The sequence below is a fragment of the Cinclus cinclus genome, chromosome 7 (genome assembly GCF_963662255.1).
Source record: "Cinclus cinclus chromosome 7, bCinCin1.1, whole genome shotgun sequence".
Classification (NCBI taxonomy): domain Eukaryota; kingdom Metazoa; phylum Chordata; class Aves; order Passeriformes; family Cinclidae; genus Cinclus; species Cinclus cinclus.
In genome coordinates, this window is record NC_085052.1 from 21,429,475 (window position 1) to 21,447,420 (window position 17,946).

The 17,946-nt window shown below is 38.6% G+C and overlaps 1 protein-coding gene across 9 annotated transcripts in view; it reads left to right on the forward strand.

The window, feature by feature from the left end:
* Positions 1 to 17,946, forward strand: part of KAT6B (lysine acetyltransferase 6B) — a 111,030-nt gene that overhangs the window by 65,116 nt on the left and 27,968 nt on the right. For 3 of the 9 annotated variants that reach the window (XM_062496781.1, XM_062496782.1, XM_062496780.1), the window contains 6 exons: positions 49 to 959; positions 1,909 to 2,030; positions 3,429 to 3,544; positions 5,510 to 5,651; positions 8,657 to 8,818; positions 13,495 to 13,588. In XM_062496781.1, coding sequence (XP_062352765.1) covers positions 49 to 959; positions 1,909 to 2,030; positions 3,429 to 3,544; positions 5,510 to 5,651; positions 8,657 to 8,818; positions 13,495 to 13,588 — 1,547 coding nt within the window. The remainder of the gene's footprint in view (positions 1 to 48; positions 960 to 1,908; positions 2,031 to 3,428; positions 3,545 to 5,509; positions 5,652 to 8,656; positions 8,819 to 13,494; positions 13,589 to 17,946) is intronic. The other 6 variants (XM_062496783.1, XM_062496784.1, XM_062496785.1 and 3 more) reach the window with 5 other exon arrangements.

The window sequence follows — 17,946 nt, forward strand, 5'->3', positions numbered from 1 at the left end:
GAGTTAAGATTTTGAACACTGATTTTTATTTTTCAAATTTTTGCATAGGTCTGTAACCAGTGATGAAGGATCCGTGAATGCATTCACAGGAAGGGGGTCACCTGGTAGGGGTCAAAAGACTAAAGTCTGTACCACACCTTCATCTGGTCATGCTGCATCTGTGAAGGATTCAAGCAGCAGATTGCCTGTTACAGACCCCACTCGGCCTGGTGCCACCACCAAAATCACCACCACCTCCACCTACATATCTGCCTCTACACTTAAAGTTAACAAGAAAACCAAAGGTCTCATTGATGGCCTTACTAAGTTCTTTACACCATCACCTGATGGTCGCAGATCACGAGGTGAAATAATAGACTTTTCAAAGCACTATCGTCCAAGGAAAAAGGTCTCTCAGAAACAGTCATGCACTTCTCTTGTGTTGGCTACAGGTACCACACAAAAGCTAAAACCTCCACCTTCTTCACTTCTACCCCCAATCCCCATCTCTGGTCAGAGCCCCAGCTCTCAAAAGTTCAGCACTTTGACTTCTAACTGTGCCCCAAATTCTTCCAGTCAGTCAAGTATACCTAGTAGTAGTCAGCTAAAGGGACTCTTTGATGGACTCTCTCATATCTATACCATTCAGGAACAGTCTCGGAAAAAGGGTCACCCAAGCTATGCACCCCACAAGCATTTGTGTAGTAAACCAGAGTTATCTTCCACATCAATATCTAATGGTCATTTCTATGGAAAGAAGGAGGTTAGGAATAGGTTTATGTCTCATGCCTGTGCCTCTGGATGGGGTGTGTCTAGAGGACATGCTTTTAAAGCAATTGCTCACTTCAAGAGAACAGCTTTCTTTAAAAAGCACAGGATTCTAGGCAGATTAAAGTATAAAATGACCCCTCAGATGGGGACCCCCTCACCAGGGAAGGGGAGCTTGACAGACGGAAGGATTAAACCTGATCAGGATGATGGTAAGCAAAGGTCGAAGCGCCAACCAAACCTGTGTTCCCGTCCAAAACCAAAGTTTTTATCACATAGGTCTTAGCTATTTCTCTTGTTCTTACTTCACTTTCATACAAAAACAAGAAAACTTTGACTTTTAATCTAATGCTGACTAAATCTCCAAAACATTTTTGGTTTTGTTGGTTTTTTTTTGTTTTTTTTTTTTTCCCCTGACTAATACCACACCACTTTTTTTATTTTTTGCATCTGTAGTGACACTAGGAGCCCCAAATGCCTTCATGTTGCTTATGGCTGTGTAGTACCGCATGAGTAGCCACTTGTCCATGCTACTTCCTTGTTCTTCCCCTGCCGTTCCTGTGGCAGTGGTGCTGTCATCATGATTGTGTGCTGTCAGTGCTTATAACGGTGGGCATTTCAATTCATTTCCCTCTGCTCCATTGCTTTTTCATGAACAGTTCCATCATACTCCAGTCTCCACAACACTTGATCTGTACTGCTGTGAACTACCTTTTTATTACTTTTATTTAAGAAAAAATGTTTTTAATTTAAAATGTTTGAATACAGACTTAGCTTAGCACTAATCTTCAAGTTTTAAGGGCAACTTTTTGCTCTTATGTTCATTTTCACCTTCCGGAGTATAGTGGAATTTATCAGGTGGCATAGTTCTAGCAATAAAATATGCTCCATTTCATGAGATTCAAACTAATTTAGTAGAACTGGACTGTAAGGGCTTATACAGACAGATAAGCAAGTACGAAAAAATAGCTCATGCAGCAGCAAGCTACAAAACAAGAAAGGGGGTGAAGGGATCACTTCTGTTACATAGCAATCCTAAATTTGCTTAAAATGGGGAGTTCATAACAGCCATAGTTGCAATCCTGTTTAGTAGTATCACTTTGCTAAGCACGTGTAACCTTCATGTCTGTGAATAAACTTTTTGCTGGTTTTAAATAACAGATACTGAAATCAAACTAAGCATCAAACAAGAAAACGCGGATGTATTTCTGTTGGGAACCAAGGACACTGTTACACAGGAGGATTTGGAAGTGTTTAAGCAGGCCCGAGAACTTTCCCTGGAGGTAAGAATCATGTTGCACAAAATATAGTTATTAATAAAACATGAGTTAATTTTCAGTCTCTTCATCTTAATTTCTGATGTATTCCTTTTAATCTAATACATCATGCTTGCTGTGAATTTTATTTGGGAGACACTGTATTTACAGATAGGAGACAAGGCCTCGTGCTGGAATGGATCAGATAATAAATTACATTTGAGGTAGATTTTGCAAGATATACTTGAGCATTTTGGACACAGGACTACAGGATCAAGCATAGAGTTTAAAAGTAGCTGGCATCCTGGTCAGGACTGAGAGGATATTGGCTGGTAAGGATGTGCCTAATGATTTTCCTCTGCAAATAAAGCAGATATTCTGAAAAGCTAAGTTGGTCCCAGAAAATACTGCTTGGTAGAAACCAGGGTTTAGTGAGTCCATAAGTTCATTATACCTGATTAATTGCCACACTTTGAATTTAAATACTGTATATTTTATCTAGCAGTGGTAATATTTGAGCTGAATCAGACTTTTACTTGTCTGTGTCCCTGAAATGAGCAACCAGTGTCTTTGAGAACCTGGGTCAGAAGATGGGTGAATGTAATGTTTCAGTTGCTGCTTTCTTAAAATGGCATCATAAATGGCTGTGTTGTACTTTTTTCAGCTAGGAAGTCGCTTAGGTTTTTTTCAGGTTTAGTGTACAAGAACTAACATTACAGAGTGACTTTTTGACAGTCTTCATTCAGAGTGTGTTAACCAACAAATTGAAATCGAGTTTAAAGATTCTGTTTCATTATTAGCTTGTACTTCTGTTTCCTCGTGGAAATAGGTCCCACTACTTGCTTTCTTCATCTTCCATATGCAATCCCTAAAAATGTTAGGTGGTCAGGTTTCGAAAGTTGACATTGAAATTGCTTGGTTTTCCCCACCTTTCTTACTCTTTTATGTTTTGCCAGCCTTTTAGAGCTTAGCAGTCATTTTCTAATCAGCTAAATGCAGTATTATAGCTGAAATCCATGTGATAGCATCTTATTGACTTTGAGGTAAATTTCAGTTACTCTTGAAGGGTTGTACTGATACCTCTTCTCTCATTGCTTTGACAGGAGGACAGCTTTGAGTTTGCATCAGAGATATAGGGACATCATCACACTAGGTGCTGTGGGAGAATAGAATTTGTGGCTGTTGAGCTTCTTTTCTGGCTGGGCTCTTGCTGTTTGTATTCTGTGTTTGCAAATTCTGTCCTCTGTCAGGGTTTAAAGAGCTTAAGCAGCTGATTTGGGTACTTCAGGTTTCTTGTGCTTTCAGTGGGTGAAATTGGTTATATAAAGCTAAAGTTTCTTGTGCTTTTCTATAACTAATACTTTTTTTTTATTTTTTTTTTCTTTTTTTTTCTTTTTTTTTTTTTTTTTTTTTTGCACCTGACAGAAAATTGGGTGTAAAAACACTGGTGAAACAAGTGGGCGATACCCTTCAGTGATTGAGTTTGGAAAATATGAGATCCAGACCTGGTACTCTTCACCTTACCCACAGGAATATGCAAGGTAGCAAGTTGTCAAGATTGCCATGCGTGGTTGGCATTTTTTTCTGATGTGAACATTACAGCTTACTTTTTACTCTTTTCTAATTGTTTATAATTTAAAGCCTTTAAAAGTAAATAGGCTTTTGTAATTATAACTGAGAACAAGGATTTGTCATTCTTTTTAGCTAGCTCTAAATCAAAGTTTCAATAAAAAGTCTTTTTCCTAGTCCTGTATAAATGTCAACATGCAGTGTATATTGGTGTGGTTTTGTTTTCATTTATTTGCTTGGTTTTATCTATGGGGGATTTTAGTTTGTTGTTTTATTTCTTACACCATTGCCATGAGATATGTCTGACTTACGGCCCTTTAGGCAGATTAGTCTTGGTTGTGGTCCAACATTTGTTAACTTTTTTCCTAAGGATCAGGGGAGATGTCATGCTAAATAAATAAAGTCAGAGTGGGCAAGTTGTGGCAACAGCATCTCATTTCTGGCCATCTTTGCAAGGGTGCACCTTGGGAGAGAGCATGGACTGGTACAAGTGCTCAGCAGATCTGTGCTCAGTTTTGTGTGTGCTGAGAATAACTGTTTCATTAATCCATTGTCATTATGGCTCACTGGAAGATATTCAGAACTGTATGTTTATCGAGCTCTACTACTATAGCATGCAATGTGATCTGTTTCAAAATGCTGTTGTGTAGTGTCACTCTAAACTGCCTTTTGTTTTTGGGGTGGAAGTGAGGGACATGTCATGTATCCATCATATATAAATCAAGGGCTAAAGAAGTGTGGAGGGCATTTCCATTTTGTGGAGGGCATTGGCATTTCCTATTATTAGCGCTGCTTTTGTAGTGTTAATTTTTTATTTCAGTTTTGCTTTTTATCCCCTTAATTTATATCATATTGTGGAAGAGTTACCTATTCCATCAATTAAAAATTAATCCCAGATAGAAGCATAATGATGGCTAATTATTAGTATGAGGCCAGAGTGGGATGACTCTGTAGGCGGCACTGTGGCTCTCAGCTGAGTGCAATGGGATTACATAATTAAACAAACAGTTCAAACTACTTTTTATATTGATGAACTTCCTTAGGGTACTGGAATAATACAAACTGTGGCTATAATCCCAGGATGTGCTAGTAACTTCAGAGCAGATAAAGACTGTCCTATGCTCTAAAACTTTGCAGGCTAATTAATTTCTAGAGCAGTCTTCCACTGCTTCAGTAATTTAAGAATGAAGGTAAGTAGCTGTAAAAATTACCCAAGGCAGTGGTTTATGGTGGCATGTAGAACACAGGGCATGTGGATTACTTGTATGTAGTCTGAACTGGAGCCTCCCCAGGGAAGTGCACTTGTCTCTGTTGCCTGTGCTGTGGAGATGTTTTGCCTGTAGTAACTCTGGGTTGGCTTCTGTAGTAAAGTGGTAGCTCAGGTAACTCCTAGTAGAGTTTGCTGTCTTGCCCAAGTGTTTGGAAGACAGTGGGTATGAAAATCATCTCTGAGCCTTCCCCAGATGCAAAATAATGAAAATTAAAGGGAACGAGATCCCTGTAACCTGCTTTGTGCTTCCTTTATATTTATTAGGAGCAATAAATATGAAATTTGAAGTATTACTCCAGTGTACTTACTTTGATGGAAACCACAGCAAAAGCTAAGGTGGAGTGTGGGAAGGGGGAAGTAACTGAGGTCTGCCGGAGGCCAGGCCACAAACTGACCACAGCACAACTCTGTTGAATTAGGTTCACTATGACTGAGTGAGTGATTGATTGATTGGAGCTGATTGATACTTTATTTTCCTTTTCTGATGACTAGTGTGTGAACGTTTAATCTTTCACTGTAATGTTGTATTTTCTTATTTAGTTATGCTTTAGTAGCATTTATGTATGGTACCTTATATTTGAATGCAAAGGGATTTTCATTTGTGATAACTTTGTTTACGGAGTGTAACAAACTTTTTGTGTAAAATATCTTCTTAATTTTCCTACAGATTACCAAAGCTTTACCTGTGTGAATTCTGTCTTAAATACATGAAAAGTAAAAACATTTTGTTAAGGCATTCAGAGAAATGTGGCTGGTTTCATCCTCCAGCCAATGAAATCTACAGAAGAAATGATCTCTCAGTATTTGAGGTAGGTGTATCAAAAGTATAAACTTTTGGAAAATAACCAGTCTGCAGATGTTACAGACCAGCTGTAGAACTAGTGAAAACTTTAACATGCTTAAATACTTTATTGGAGATTTGTTTTTGTACTGCAAAACTTGAGATTCTGCTTATACTGCAAAAACAAATCCATCTTCCCAGTTCTGTTCTACTCTGCCATGTTCTTTCATGATTTGTACTTTACTTGTACTTCCTTGCCTTAGCCTAGCTCTTTAATATACTTGACTAGCATGGATCTTAGGACTTCCTTTGCAGTTCTTATCTTGGGTTGGTTTGCCTTTCCCTTCTCAGCAAAAGTACCCCATGACACCCATTCATTTCTGACTGCTTGAGTGTCTTGGGTGTAGGGAGAAGGCTAATCATAATGCACGTGCTGCCAAAGTAAAAGCAAGTAAAGCAGCTTCACTGTGTGTTCTAAAATCACAAATATTGCTCTTGAGTGCTTTTGCCTTAATTTTGGCTGTTTGAGAAACCTGCCCTGAAATTTAAGAAATCCCACAATCTCAACTTTGAATTTATTAATCTACATTATTCTTTAGGGAGATGACTTCTTTTACATGTGAGGTTTCATGGATATGCTGGACAAGAGAGTTGTGTTTCTAATAGCATACCTGCAGTTATTAAAACTATGCCTTAATTTTAACATTCCAGTTTCTCAAGCATTCTTACAGGTAGTAATAACAGAAAAGACTGGTCAAGTTCCTAGGGCTTCTTTTCTCAACAGTGTTATTGATATGCATGTATTGCTAATTTCTCTTTATAGCAGGTGTCAGATTCTTCTTCAAACTTGTATAAGTTCAAATTGTATTAGTGTCTTTTGTGCTTGGTCATTCCCATTACCTGTTCAAACAATGGTAGATTCTGTTTTGAAGTCCTTTTTTAAGTTAGAACAAGATCTTGTGTGCGGCTGTGTTTGTGCTATTAAAAACATAATTATTTGCATCAAGATTGCTTCCTTCCTGACTTGAGCAGTTTTTATAAATATTGAAGATCTGCCAGCAAAAGACTTGTTGTAAATAGACTTACCTCTTTTCCTATCAACAATTAAATTGCCCTAGTATGTTTTAAATAACTTGATTTTCTCCGTTAGCGGGTGTTAAGAACTGTGGAGCATACAATTGGCAAATTGTGCTTTCTCATTTATTTTTATTAACTACTGCTAGCATGTAAATGAAAAATTCTTAAGAAAAGTGAAATACAGAGAGGGGATGGGGAGGTGGGGGATTGCTGCAAAAAACACATGGAAAAGAAAATATTGTGAAAGCCATGTCCCAACTCCTTGTCCACTGCTTTTATTCCCTTTGTTTATTTTGGGTGCTTCAGTAAGCACTTGTGTTAAGCCTTCTGAAATAAATGTAGTTGGTTTGGGCCTTTTTATTTCAAAGGTTAATATCAGTTGTCACTGACTGCTGTAGAAACTTAGTCATTAGTTGATGTCCTTCTTCATAGATCCTTTCAGGAATTATGTGCAAACATTTTCTTTTACGCAGAATGTAGAGTTTGTGGTTTCCTGCATGCTTTATATTTTTGAGAGAAGTGGAAATAAGTTTGGCATTTTGTGATTTATGTACCTCTGTCCAGAGCATGACTTTGACAGATTCAACAGCAGACTTTGATATATCTTGCTACTATGCCATAGCCAAGCAATTTTTGACAGATGCTTCCTTTAGAGCTTGCTGTCTCTCTTTTTTCCCCACTTCTCACATTTAAAACTGATGAACAAGCTGCGTTTGCCTGAAAATTAAGAAGGGTTTTACATTTCTGTACAAATGTTCTTACTGAAAAAGACAGCTCACATAATTTGTGTTTTCAGGCTTATGGCTTACCCAGTGGTGATTTCTGCTTACTTAATATTCACATTTAATTTGCACACTTGCTAAGGAGTGTGAAAAGTAATGAAAAGCTGCTGGACAATGGAGCGTGCTGTAAGAGAGCTTGATGAATTTGATAGGCTCTTAGGAGCTGTATGCAAGTTTATCCTGATGCCTTTAGGAGCAGTAGCTATTAATTCCATGTTTTTTCTTAAAAAACCACTTAATGCAGCTATACTACTGATGTTCCCTTAAAATCCCTAAATATATCTAAAAGGAGGATTGGTTTTGCTTAGATTTATAACTAGGATTCTTACTCAAAACAAAGTAGAAGATGGCTTCTTTTTCTTCACAGTTCCTATCATTTGTCTCTGTCTGAATGAAATAGAATTACTGTTGTTATAAAAAAAAATCAGTACAAGCAAAACTTTCTATTAAGATTATTTAAAAAATGTGTTGCCTTTGACTGAGCCTTTCAGGAAGTACCTAATTGATCTAGGAAATCTGCAGTTGTGTCTGGCTTTTCTGTAGCTGTCTGAATCACAGCTTGACTCTTTGCACTCATAATATACCTAGACTAATTGTAGTATTTAGCCAGGAAATTTACCTCTCTTGCTCAATAGGGTTTTAGCCTGGCATGGAAATTTTGTCTTGTCTAATTTATCCAAACCATTGATGTGATTGATATGTAATTTGCCACTCATTTATTGGCATTACATCTTAAGGGTTCAATATAATACACTCCTTTGTTTGGCGTTTCTTTGAAAGTTGTTGTACTCCACTGCCTTCTAGCAAACCACAATTTAAGGCAGTTTAAAACTAGTGCATTTTATCTGACACTCTATTAATTTTCATTCCAGGAATAAAGTAGAAGAGGTAAGTCTGTCTTCAACAATTAAAAGGTGAAATCACTTTGTTTAATAAATCCAAATACTCAGAGGTTACTTAAAAATGCGAAGTAATTAGCACCTGCTCGAGATTTATTATTTAAGAAAGAACTGGGGCATTTCTCTTCAGAATCTTGATGTGGTTTGTTGGTTTGTTTGTTTCTTGTAACGCCATACTGTTCATGTTTCCTTCTAGAATATGATTGATTCAGTAAGTTGTTTTGTCCTAACTTGTTGGTGTCATGGAAATAACTGCATCTGTCTTGCTTTTCTAGGTTGATGGAAATGTGAGCAAAATTTATTGTCAGAATCTTTGTTTGTTAGCTAAGCTCTTTCTGGACCACAAAACCTTGTACTATGATGTTGAACCATTCCTCTTCTATGTCCTTACAAAAAATGATGAGAAAGGCTGCCATTTAGTTGGATATTTCTCTAAGGTAAAAATTTTAAAAGTGGGTGTATTTAATGTTTGTAATGTCCTGCTCTCCTTAATACTTCTGCAAAAAAAAATCAGAAGTTGGGAAAAAAAACCCATAAGCTTGAAAGCCTCTCTGTAAATCTTGACTATTATGTGCATTGTCTCAAATACATTGTACTTTCTTGCCTCTGACTGATGCAAATTGAGAATTTGTTCAGCCACATGAATGGGGTAGGTTTTTTCTTGTTTGGGGATTTCTTTCTTCATTTGTTTTGTTTCCAGAATTTGTTTGTGGTTTCAGTTGAATATTTAAATATTTTTCCTTCCCCAACATTTTTGCATTAGTATGCCAAGTCTGACTTTTACAAGTTGCAGGTACTTGGAATGTTGATGTGTTTTCCTGGCTTGACTGCTGGCAGTTGCAGCTGGCTATTTAGATGTAAATGGGCAGTGATGTTGCTCTCTTGTGTGCAGTCTGATCTAATGCAGTTACTTGCTGTTCCCAAGTAAGAATGCATTGCCTAACTTCATGGTGGTTGTCTTGTTTAGAGTGGATGTCTCAGTTGTGGCTGATTTTTCAAGTAATAGATGGCTGCTGTTGACAAAAATAATACTTAAGTGGACTATCATGACAAAGATGACCAAGAAAAATGGTGAAATATAGTTAGATATGCCTGCAACAGGGAAAGCTTCCATTATTGTTCGTAATTTGCCCCTAAAGGGATGTGTTGAATAGGTACAGTTACTCAGAAATCCACTACTTCCTGATCCTAGTATTACTACCTCCTATTGACTATATATTTTCTTCCTTGAATAAGTGATTTGTGGGAAAATGTAGTTGTTAGGAGAAGCCCAAAAGCCAGAGTCAGAGTCCCTGGATATTATACAGTAATTTCTTGGATGTCTGGCCAGATCCTTCTGAGAGATGGGCCTTGCTAGAATTCAGGTGAGCCATGTAGGCACAGCTTACACTATCTTTACTGTCAGTCAGAACTTCTTGTGACAAACATGTCAACTTGTGTTTAGACAAGTACTTTCTCAATTTATTTAAGGTGTTGCAGCTTAAGGTGAGTCACTTGGTTTTTTTGTTCATTGCCATAGTTGCTACTAAACTGTGTTCCCAGGTGCCACATTTACAAGTATTTTGAACATTTCCAGAGATGGTGATTCTCCCACTTCCATGAGCAGGCTGTTCCAATACTTCATAACCCTCTCAGTGAAGGAGGTTTTCCTAGCATCCAGTCTCAACCTCCCTTGGTGCAACTTGAGGCCATTTCCTCTCGACCTGTCACTACTTACTGGAAATAAGAGAAAAGCCCAAGTAGAACATATACACAGCCTTTCTCTCATCCTCCAAGTGGGTCACCTTGTCATGGGAGATCAAGTTATTCAGGCAGCACCTGCCTTTCATAAAACCAAGGTGGCTGGACCTGATTCCCTGGTTGTCCTACATGTGCCATTTGATGACATTCAAAATGTTCTGTTCTGTCACCTTCCCCTGGCACAAGAGGTCAGGCTGATAGACCTGTAGTTCCCCAAATCCACTTTCTGCCACTTCCTTTTTTTGTTTTACAGCTGCTAATCTCCAGTCAACTGGGACCTTTATGGTTAACCAGGACTGCTGGTAAATGGTGGAGAGTGGCTCAGTGAGCTCCTCCAACAGTTCCCTTGGACTCCATGGACTTGTAGATGTTTTAAATGGCATGACAGGTCACTAAGCATTTTCTTGTGGATCACAGGGACTTCATCCTGCTCCATGTTTGTCTTTCTGCTCAAGGGGTTGGGTACCCTAAGTACAGTTGTTCTTACTGTTAAAGACTGAGTCCAAGAAGGTGTGAAGTTACTCAACCATTTTCTCACTGTTGTGGTTTAAGCCCAGCTGGAATTTCAGCCCCATGCGGCCACTCCCCTCTCCCCACTCCCTCTGATGATAGAGAGGGGCAAAATGAAGGTTAGGGGTTGTGATAACAATTTTGTGGAAATAGCAATGAGATAAGAAAATGAACAGTAACAGCACCAGTACTAATAACAACAGTGTATAAAGGAGGGTGATTACATACAAAATGCTCAGAGGTGGCCTACTGCTCCTCTCACATTTTTCTTCCACCCCAAGCCTGAGATAGTGGAAGTCAATGGAGGACATCCCTCCAGTAAGGACCAGCAGCACTGTCCTGCATTGCTTGCCATCCACTCCTCTGGAAAAGGACAAAAATCCCCAGTTATTATGCAGGTGGTATAGACTAGCAACCATTTCTTCTTGTCTTGTATGCCAGTGGCCAGTTTGCATTCTAGTTGTGCTTTGGCCCTTTTAATACTGTCCCTGCAAAAACTCATGACAGCCTTGAAGTTCTCCTGTTGCCTGCCTTTTCTTCCAAGGATGATAGACTAATTTTCCCCGAGTTTGAGACAGAGCTCTCTGTTCAACTAGTCAGGTTGTCTATGCATGCTCATCTGGAAGCACATGGGGATGGCCTGCTCCTGTATCTTTTGAATTTCATTCTTTAAGCATGTCTAGCCTTTGTGGACTCCTTTGCCTTGCAGAACTGCGCCCTAAGGGACTTTGTCAACCAGCATTCTAAAGAGGCCAAAGTCTGCCCTGTGGGGTATCCAAGGTAGCAGTTCTGCTGACCCCTCCTCGTTATTTCTGCAAGAAACAGAAGCTATCATTTCATGATCCCTGTGCCCAAGATGACCTCCAGTCATCACATCACCCCCCAGTCTTCTGTTTACAAGCAGCGGGTCCAGCTGTGTACCTTCCCTTCTTGGCTCACTCACCAGCTGTATCAGGAAGTTATATTCCACACACTCCAGGAACCTCCTAGTCTACTTTCTCTCTGCTCTGCTGTATTTCCATCAGACATCTGGTAAATTGGAGTCCCCCTCAAGAGCAAGGGCTAGGGATCATGAGACTAACCCCAGCTGCTTACAGAATAATTCATCTGCCTCTTCATCATGGTTGAGTGGTCTATAACAGACTCCCACCTGGATATCTGCCCTGTTGCCCTTTCTTCTGATTCTTGCTCAGAAACACTCAACTCTTTCATCACTGTGGTTAAGCTTAAGACAGGCTTTAACATGCAAAGCTACCCCACTGCCTCTTCCTCCTCACCTATCCATGCTGAAGGGTTTATAGCCATCCAGTCCATTCAGCACTCCAGCTGTGTGTGATCCCACCATGGCTCCATGGTGGCAGCTATGTCCTAGTTTTCCTGCTGCACAATGGCTTGCATTTACTCCCGTTTGTTGACCATGCTGTGTGCATTGGTGCAGGTGCACTTGAATTGGATGATTCAGTCCTGCTGCCTTTTTTGGGGGAGCAGCTTTAATTCCTGTGTGGCCATTCTGAGGTGTTTCCATGGTTTCTAACACATCAGTAACACTTGTATCCTTGCTGCCACATGTGTCTCCATGTCCTACCTTTACTGAGGTGGCAGAGTGAAGGATGTCGTTAGCACACCTTCCCTCAAACAACATGGATATGTTTGGATACATTTCCCTCTTCCACTTCACCCCAGTTGCTTTTGGCCAGTCTGTGTTGATCACAATGTGATCAATATTATCACCACCAAAACTTTGGGAAAAATCTTACTCTCAAATGTCATCAGTCTTTTTTTTCTCAAGAACACGTGTGTGTGTGTGTGTGCGCGCGCTCTTGGATGTGTATTTCTTACTAGCAGTCATCTTGGGAAGCATGTACAATGAGAATATTTAACTATGCAGTAGAAACTAAGAAACTCTGTGAAATAGGGCTTGGGTATGTGATGGAGTATTTGAGGATGAGTATAGTGGCATGTGGTCCTGTCATGTCATCACTGGTCTAGTGTCATCTAGTGTGGAGGCTGAAATGATAGCTGGTGTCTTAAACTGTACGTGTGCTTACTACAGCTCATTGTCACTTACACTGACCTGGATATTTCTGGTTGCTTCAGTCTCCCTCAAAACTGCCTATTGCTGATAGGGTGCAATCTTTTAAAGGTAGCAAAGCTCTTGCTTGTTATCAATAAGCTGGAAAGCACCTATAAACTTCTATTGTTAGAACAGCTTCCTAATCTTAGCTTCTGTTGTCTTAAGCAATCAGTGTAGTATTTCTCTCCATTGCCTGTATGAGAGTTCATTCTGTCTGAAAGCTTTTGTTTCTGAGCATTCTTCCTTGATTTGTGCTCTGGTGATAAGCATCTAGCTTGGAAAAACTTAATATGGTTCAAGTATAACTTGCTAGTTCAGCACATGTGGGGTTCCTCCCCGGCACCCAGACCACATATTCAGAGAGAAGACAAAACAAGGGTGAAAATCTGCAGGCACTTAGTGAAGCAATTATAGAAAATGCAATTTGACCATGTGTATGGATATTGAATTCCACTTTCATATCCTTGAGAGAATGGTCACTGAAGCATGTAAATATTTTCCTCTTACTGTCTTTCTCCTTTACCGCATTTAAACTTTATTATGGTGTTCCAATAATGTATTCAATTTTTTAGATGCCAAGTGGTTAACTAATTAAAAAATATATTCTGAAGGGTATGTTTGATACTTCTTTCTTAAAATTAGACATTAACATGGAATTCTTTGACTTTGGTACTGAACCCATGCATCTGTTCACCTTATTGGGATATTTTACAAGGATAGTAGCAGGTGCAGGCAATTGCCCACTTCAGCAGTGCTTTGACATACTTGATCTGTTTCTCCTTCCCACAGGAAAAGCTTTGCCAGCAGAAGTACAATGTCTCCTGCATAATGATCATGCCCCAATACCAAAGGCAAGGATTTGGAAGGTTTCTCATTGATTTCAGTAAGTGAAATGTTTTATTTACACTTGTGATCCAAGGAGCTGATGGCTGTAATATGCAAGTGTAACATATGAAACTTTATTTAACTCACTTCGTTATTTTTATCAATAGATAATGGGATTTCTGTTTATATTTACGTAGGATAGAAAAGCACCCTGAAGTGAAAAACTTAGTGCTGCTGTTATTGTACTCAAGGAAATTGAGAATGGATCTCTTGGCAGTAATATTAGCTCACAAAGCTATTACCCTGAATGAATTGTCTAAATTACTTTCCATTTTGCTTTGCTCATTAGTATAAGAGGCAGCAATTATTTGTGATTGTAGCTAAGAAGGTGTTAGTCTGAGGCATTCTCTCCACTTTAATTTCTAACTTGTATCTTCTTTTAGCCAAAAAAAGAATGCTTTAACTGAAGAATTGCCCCATGGAAGAAAAGTATTCTGGTTTGTGTTCATCACTTTCGTAGTGAAAATTGTTACCAGAAAGGGTATAGGTGTTAGTGGCTGTACATGCTGCTTTATTTTGCTGAGCTGTCTGACCTCTTAGAAAGCTTCAGGCACACTTACTTCAGTATAGATTTGTTATTCCCCAAATCTTTAATGTACAATGGTACTCCAATCAAAATTATCTAAGGAAACTTCCCAGTTGAGTGTCCTCATTACTACTGAATCCATCTTTCTACTGTAATTTAGAGGGAGGATAATAAGGAGTTATTGTATATTGTATGTGGTTGCTTTTCACTATTACGTTTTATAAAGCACTGTAGAATTACATGATGGTAGAGATAGTTCAGATAATAGGATTCCTGCCCTGAAGGTGTATGCAAGAACATTAAAATGCAAATAATAATGCATTGCAGTATAACAGCAGGACAAAGACAATCATTTGTAACTGTAGAGTTTTCAAGTTCTGTGTCTTGCAGTGTTGTACCCAGCATGACTGTGCTAGAGTGTATAAAGAATACTCAGTATGTCCCATCATTGCATGGCTTAATAAACAGCCTTCACTGTACCCCTGTGAATTAGGTAAAAATGGTTCTGGACCACTTAATCCACCTCTGAAATGTAGCTGTCACTGGAGTGGAACAGAGCAGCTGTTCCACTGTGTGCCTTTTGCAACCTTCTAGCCAAGGCTATGAGAAGTATCACATATTTCTGGATTTGTGGAGAGAACTTCAAGCTTACCTAGGTGGAAATTTGCCTTGTTTTAGGATTAGAATCCTTTTTCTTTTTTTTTTTTTTTTTTTTGCAAAAGGAGATGAGAAACTCTTAGGTGGGCACTAGTGTTTCCAGGCTTTTCCTTTGTTTGTTACTCTGTGGTGTCTCTCTCTCAAAAGCATTCTCAACAAATGTTATTCTGGTTGAGTTTGCAATGGTTATAAATGCAAAACTGGTGGCACAGCCATGAAACCTGTGGAGTCCACAGAAGGTTTGGGTATGAGTATGCTGTGTCCCTCTGGATGTGGTGCTCTACTACTGTGCCTTGTGCTTCTCAATCTGGGAAAATCAACAGTGTTCTGGCCTTCTTGCCCTTCTGGAAAAATCTGGAAGCACATGGAAATGTCTGAATTATTAGGTTTTATGTCATAACTTGCTTGGATCTTATCTGGTGCTATTCTTAGACCTTCCCTCTTTGCAGACATGTTCAGATCACAGGTATGTGCTGCAGCTGTACAAACTGGGCACAGACCAGAGACACCTTTAGCTTTTGCTGTGACTACCAGACTGACCTCTTCATGAGCACACAGGCAGTCCTTCAGTACTTTTCCACAGTGCTTTCCCGTTGTTTTCTGGTCAGAGGTTCCCTTAATTTACTGGGAATTAGACTGTTTCATTTGCCAACAGACTGAGAAAGTCTGGCTCTGTACTGTGAGTAAGGTGCAAACTACCTGAAAGGTAGTGAGGGAACTGCTTGTGGCTGTTTCTCCCTAGATGTAGAAAGGAAGGGGAAACTTTCAAGGCTAGTTTTCCTACATTATATTTGTATCTTTTTCAGGAGGGAGGCTGAATACTGTGAAATGGGGCATAGCTTCATCTGAATTAGTGACCCCAGAATCAGTCTTTGTACAGGAAAAACCCATCTAAATTAATTGTTTATTGTTTTTCTTGGAATTTGATGTGTTTCTGCCTTGTGACTAACTCCCATCATCTTTGTGCTTTACTCTTTCTGTTCTCTTGTGGTCTCCTGAGTATAAATTGCTCTAAATGGTATGAGAAGATACGATATAAACCAGTCCCCCCCTCCCGCCACCCCGTTATTATTCTAAACTTGAACAGACCAAGTTTATCATAGTTTAAAGCATTCTTTGCCACTGACATTATCTAGACTGTCATGTTCTCATAAAGTCATAGCAAGATAAATTTTATGCTCTGAATGTTAAGTCTTCATTTCTTATGTGGGTAATGCTTGTAAACTGCTCTATTTTTAAATCTGTGAAGCAGTCACTGGTACTTGTCTTTTTTTTATAACAGTAACCAGAACAGTGTTTAGACTATAATAATAAAAATGTAACTGAGCAAGTAATTTTCAGGAAATGATAGTTGCAAACCACAGAAGGGAAGATTTTAAGAACTGTGTGCAAGCAGTTGACTGCTCACAGTATTTTCTATATATCTAGACACTTGATAGGCTGGAAAGAACTCAGCCTTTAAGCCACTACACGACTTCTGCTTTGTCAGCAGTCTGCTGAAAATGTAGTTTGTGGTAAAAATTTGCTTCTTTTTTTGGTAAGTGAAATGCATTTGTTTGTTCAGATAGTGATGGATTCTTTTGTCTTGAACTAATTTAATCTTCACAGATGAGTCTTATATGGTCATGCTGTAACTAGCAAGGGAAAATAAATTCTTTCATTTTGCTGAAGAAAAATAGATCTTTTTCTTCTGGTCACTGATTTTTTATTTTTTTTTTTTCACTTCAGCATTTTCCTAACTACCTTTCCAACGTACCTGTATTTCATATCCAAACTGGTAATAGCAGTATTTTTTTCCCTGTAGACACCAATATAAAGGTCTATTAGTCCTTTTCTTCAGGAATCTATAATCTCACCTAAAGGGGTTTTTAAAAGAGGAGGTTGTCTCATGTGAGAAGCAGGTGTGCTGTAAAATGCCCGAGTTCACTACTCTGCCTTCAGCAGTAATTTCATTTCTAGTTTTCTGTATGTCATTCATAATTTAAATAGAAATGTTGTTAAAATAAAAAAATGCTTGTATCTGTTTTTAAAGCTTGGTAAGAATTTTTTTTTTTCATTGTGGAGAAGTTAGAGTTTTTGACTGTGACAGAAACTTGTTGGGGTGTTTAGAAATTGAAAAATGTTTTGTTAGAAATATTTTATTACATGGTTAAATTATTGACTTGTAAAATTGAAGACTTGATTCTGCTTCATTTTGCTTAATTCACTCTAACACAATCCATTTAACCTGTTTTATTTTCTTGAAGCATGTTATACTCAAGACAAAATGGTTTGCATGAAGTCTGCACTTTGTTTACACTAAGTATGCTTTATTAAATGCTGTTTTATAACAGTTGGTTGATTTTTCACATAGGGATAGGGAACCTAATTTTCACTTGGAGTATTGCTAACTTTAAAAGCATTTCCTGAAAATGAATAAGGGTCTTAATTTACTTGCTATGTTTATACTTTCCTGTGTTTTACAGGACTGAAAGCTCCTGCCAAACTTTTTGGGTTTGGGCTGTTTTTGTTTTAATTTCCTTGTTGTTCTTGTATTCTGTGGGATTTACTGGATTGTGATTACAGGGTTTTATCTGAGGGAGAATAATTGACTTCTGCATCCATCTTTTGCATTTGCTGTAAATGCAGTTTTTGGACAAGTAGACTCCAGCTGAAGTTGCTCCAGAAACACCCAGAAAGCAGGCTTTATTGCCTAAGAGCCCATTGTGGGATTGTTTCATTTCAAGTCCTTTTGTGGTGATACACAGCTACCATTCCTGTCCCAAGGATTACGTGTGCCTGTGTTTGGGTGAGCCTTTGGAAGCCCTGTCAGCTCAGCCTGTACTGCTGCTGTGGTATGGACAGTGCTAGCACTGAAGCTGCAGTGTTGTTGCTTCTCTCTGTGCAAACCCATTTCTTATATAAACTTGAGCAGCTTCTCTAGACAAGACATTTTTCTTTGCTTTCCTGATTTGAGCTCTTGAAAGCCTGGTATCTTCATATGTTTTCTATTTCTATTCACTAGACTGCAGTGTCAGAACATATTATTTCTTTATTTGGCGTATCTAACACAGAGTTCATTATTACTAGAATGAAATACAGCAGTATTTTGTATTTGTTTTCTGGAAGTTTAAAGTCCTCTTGATTCATATTTCTTCCCAAAGCTCATCTTGTCAGTGTCTCGCGTTTCTTTG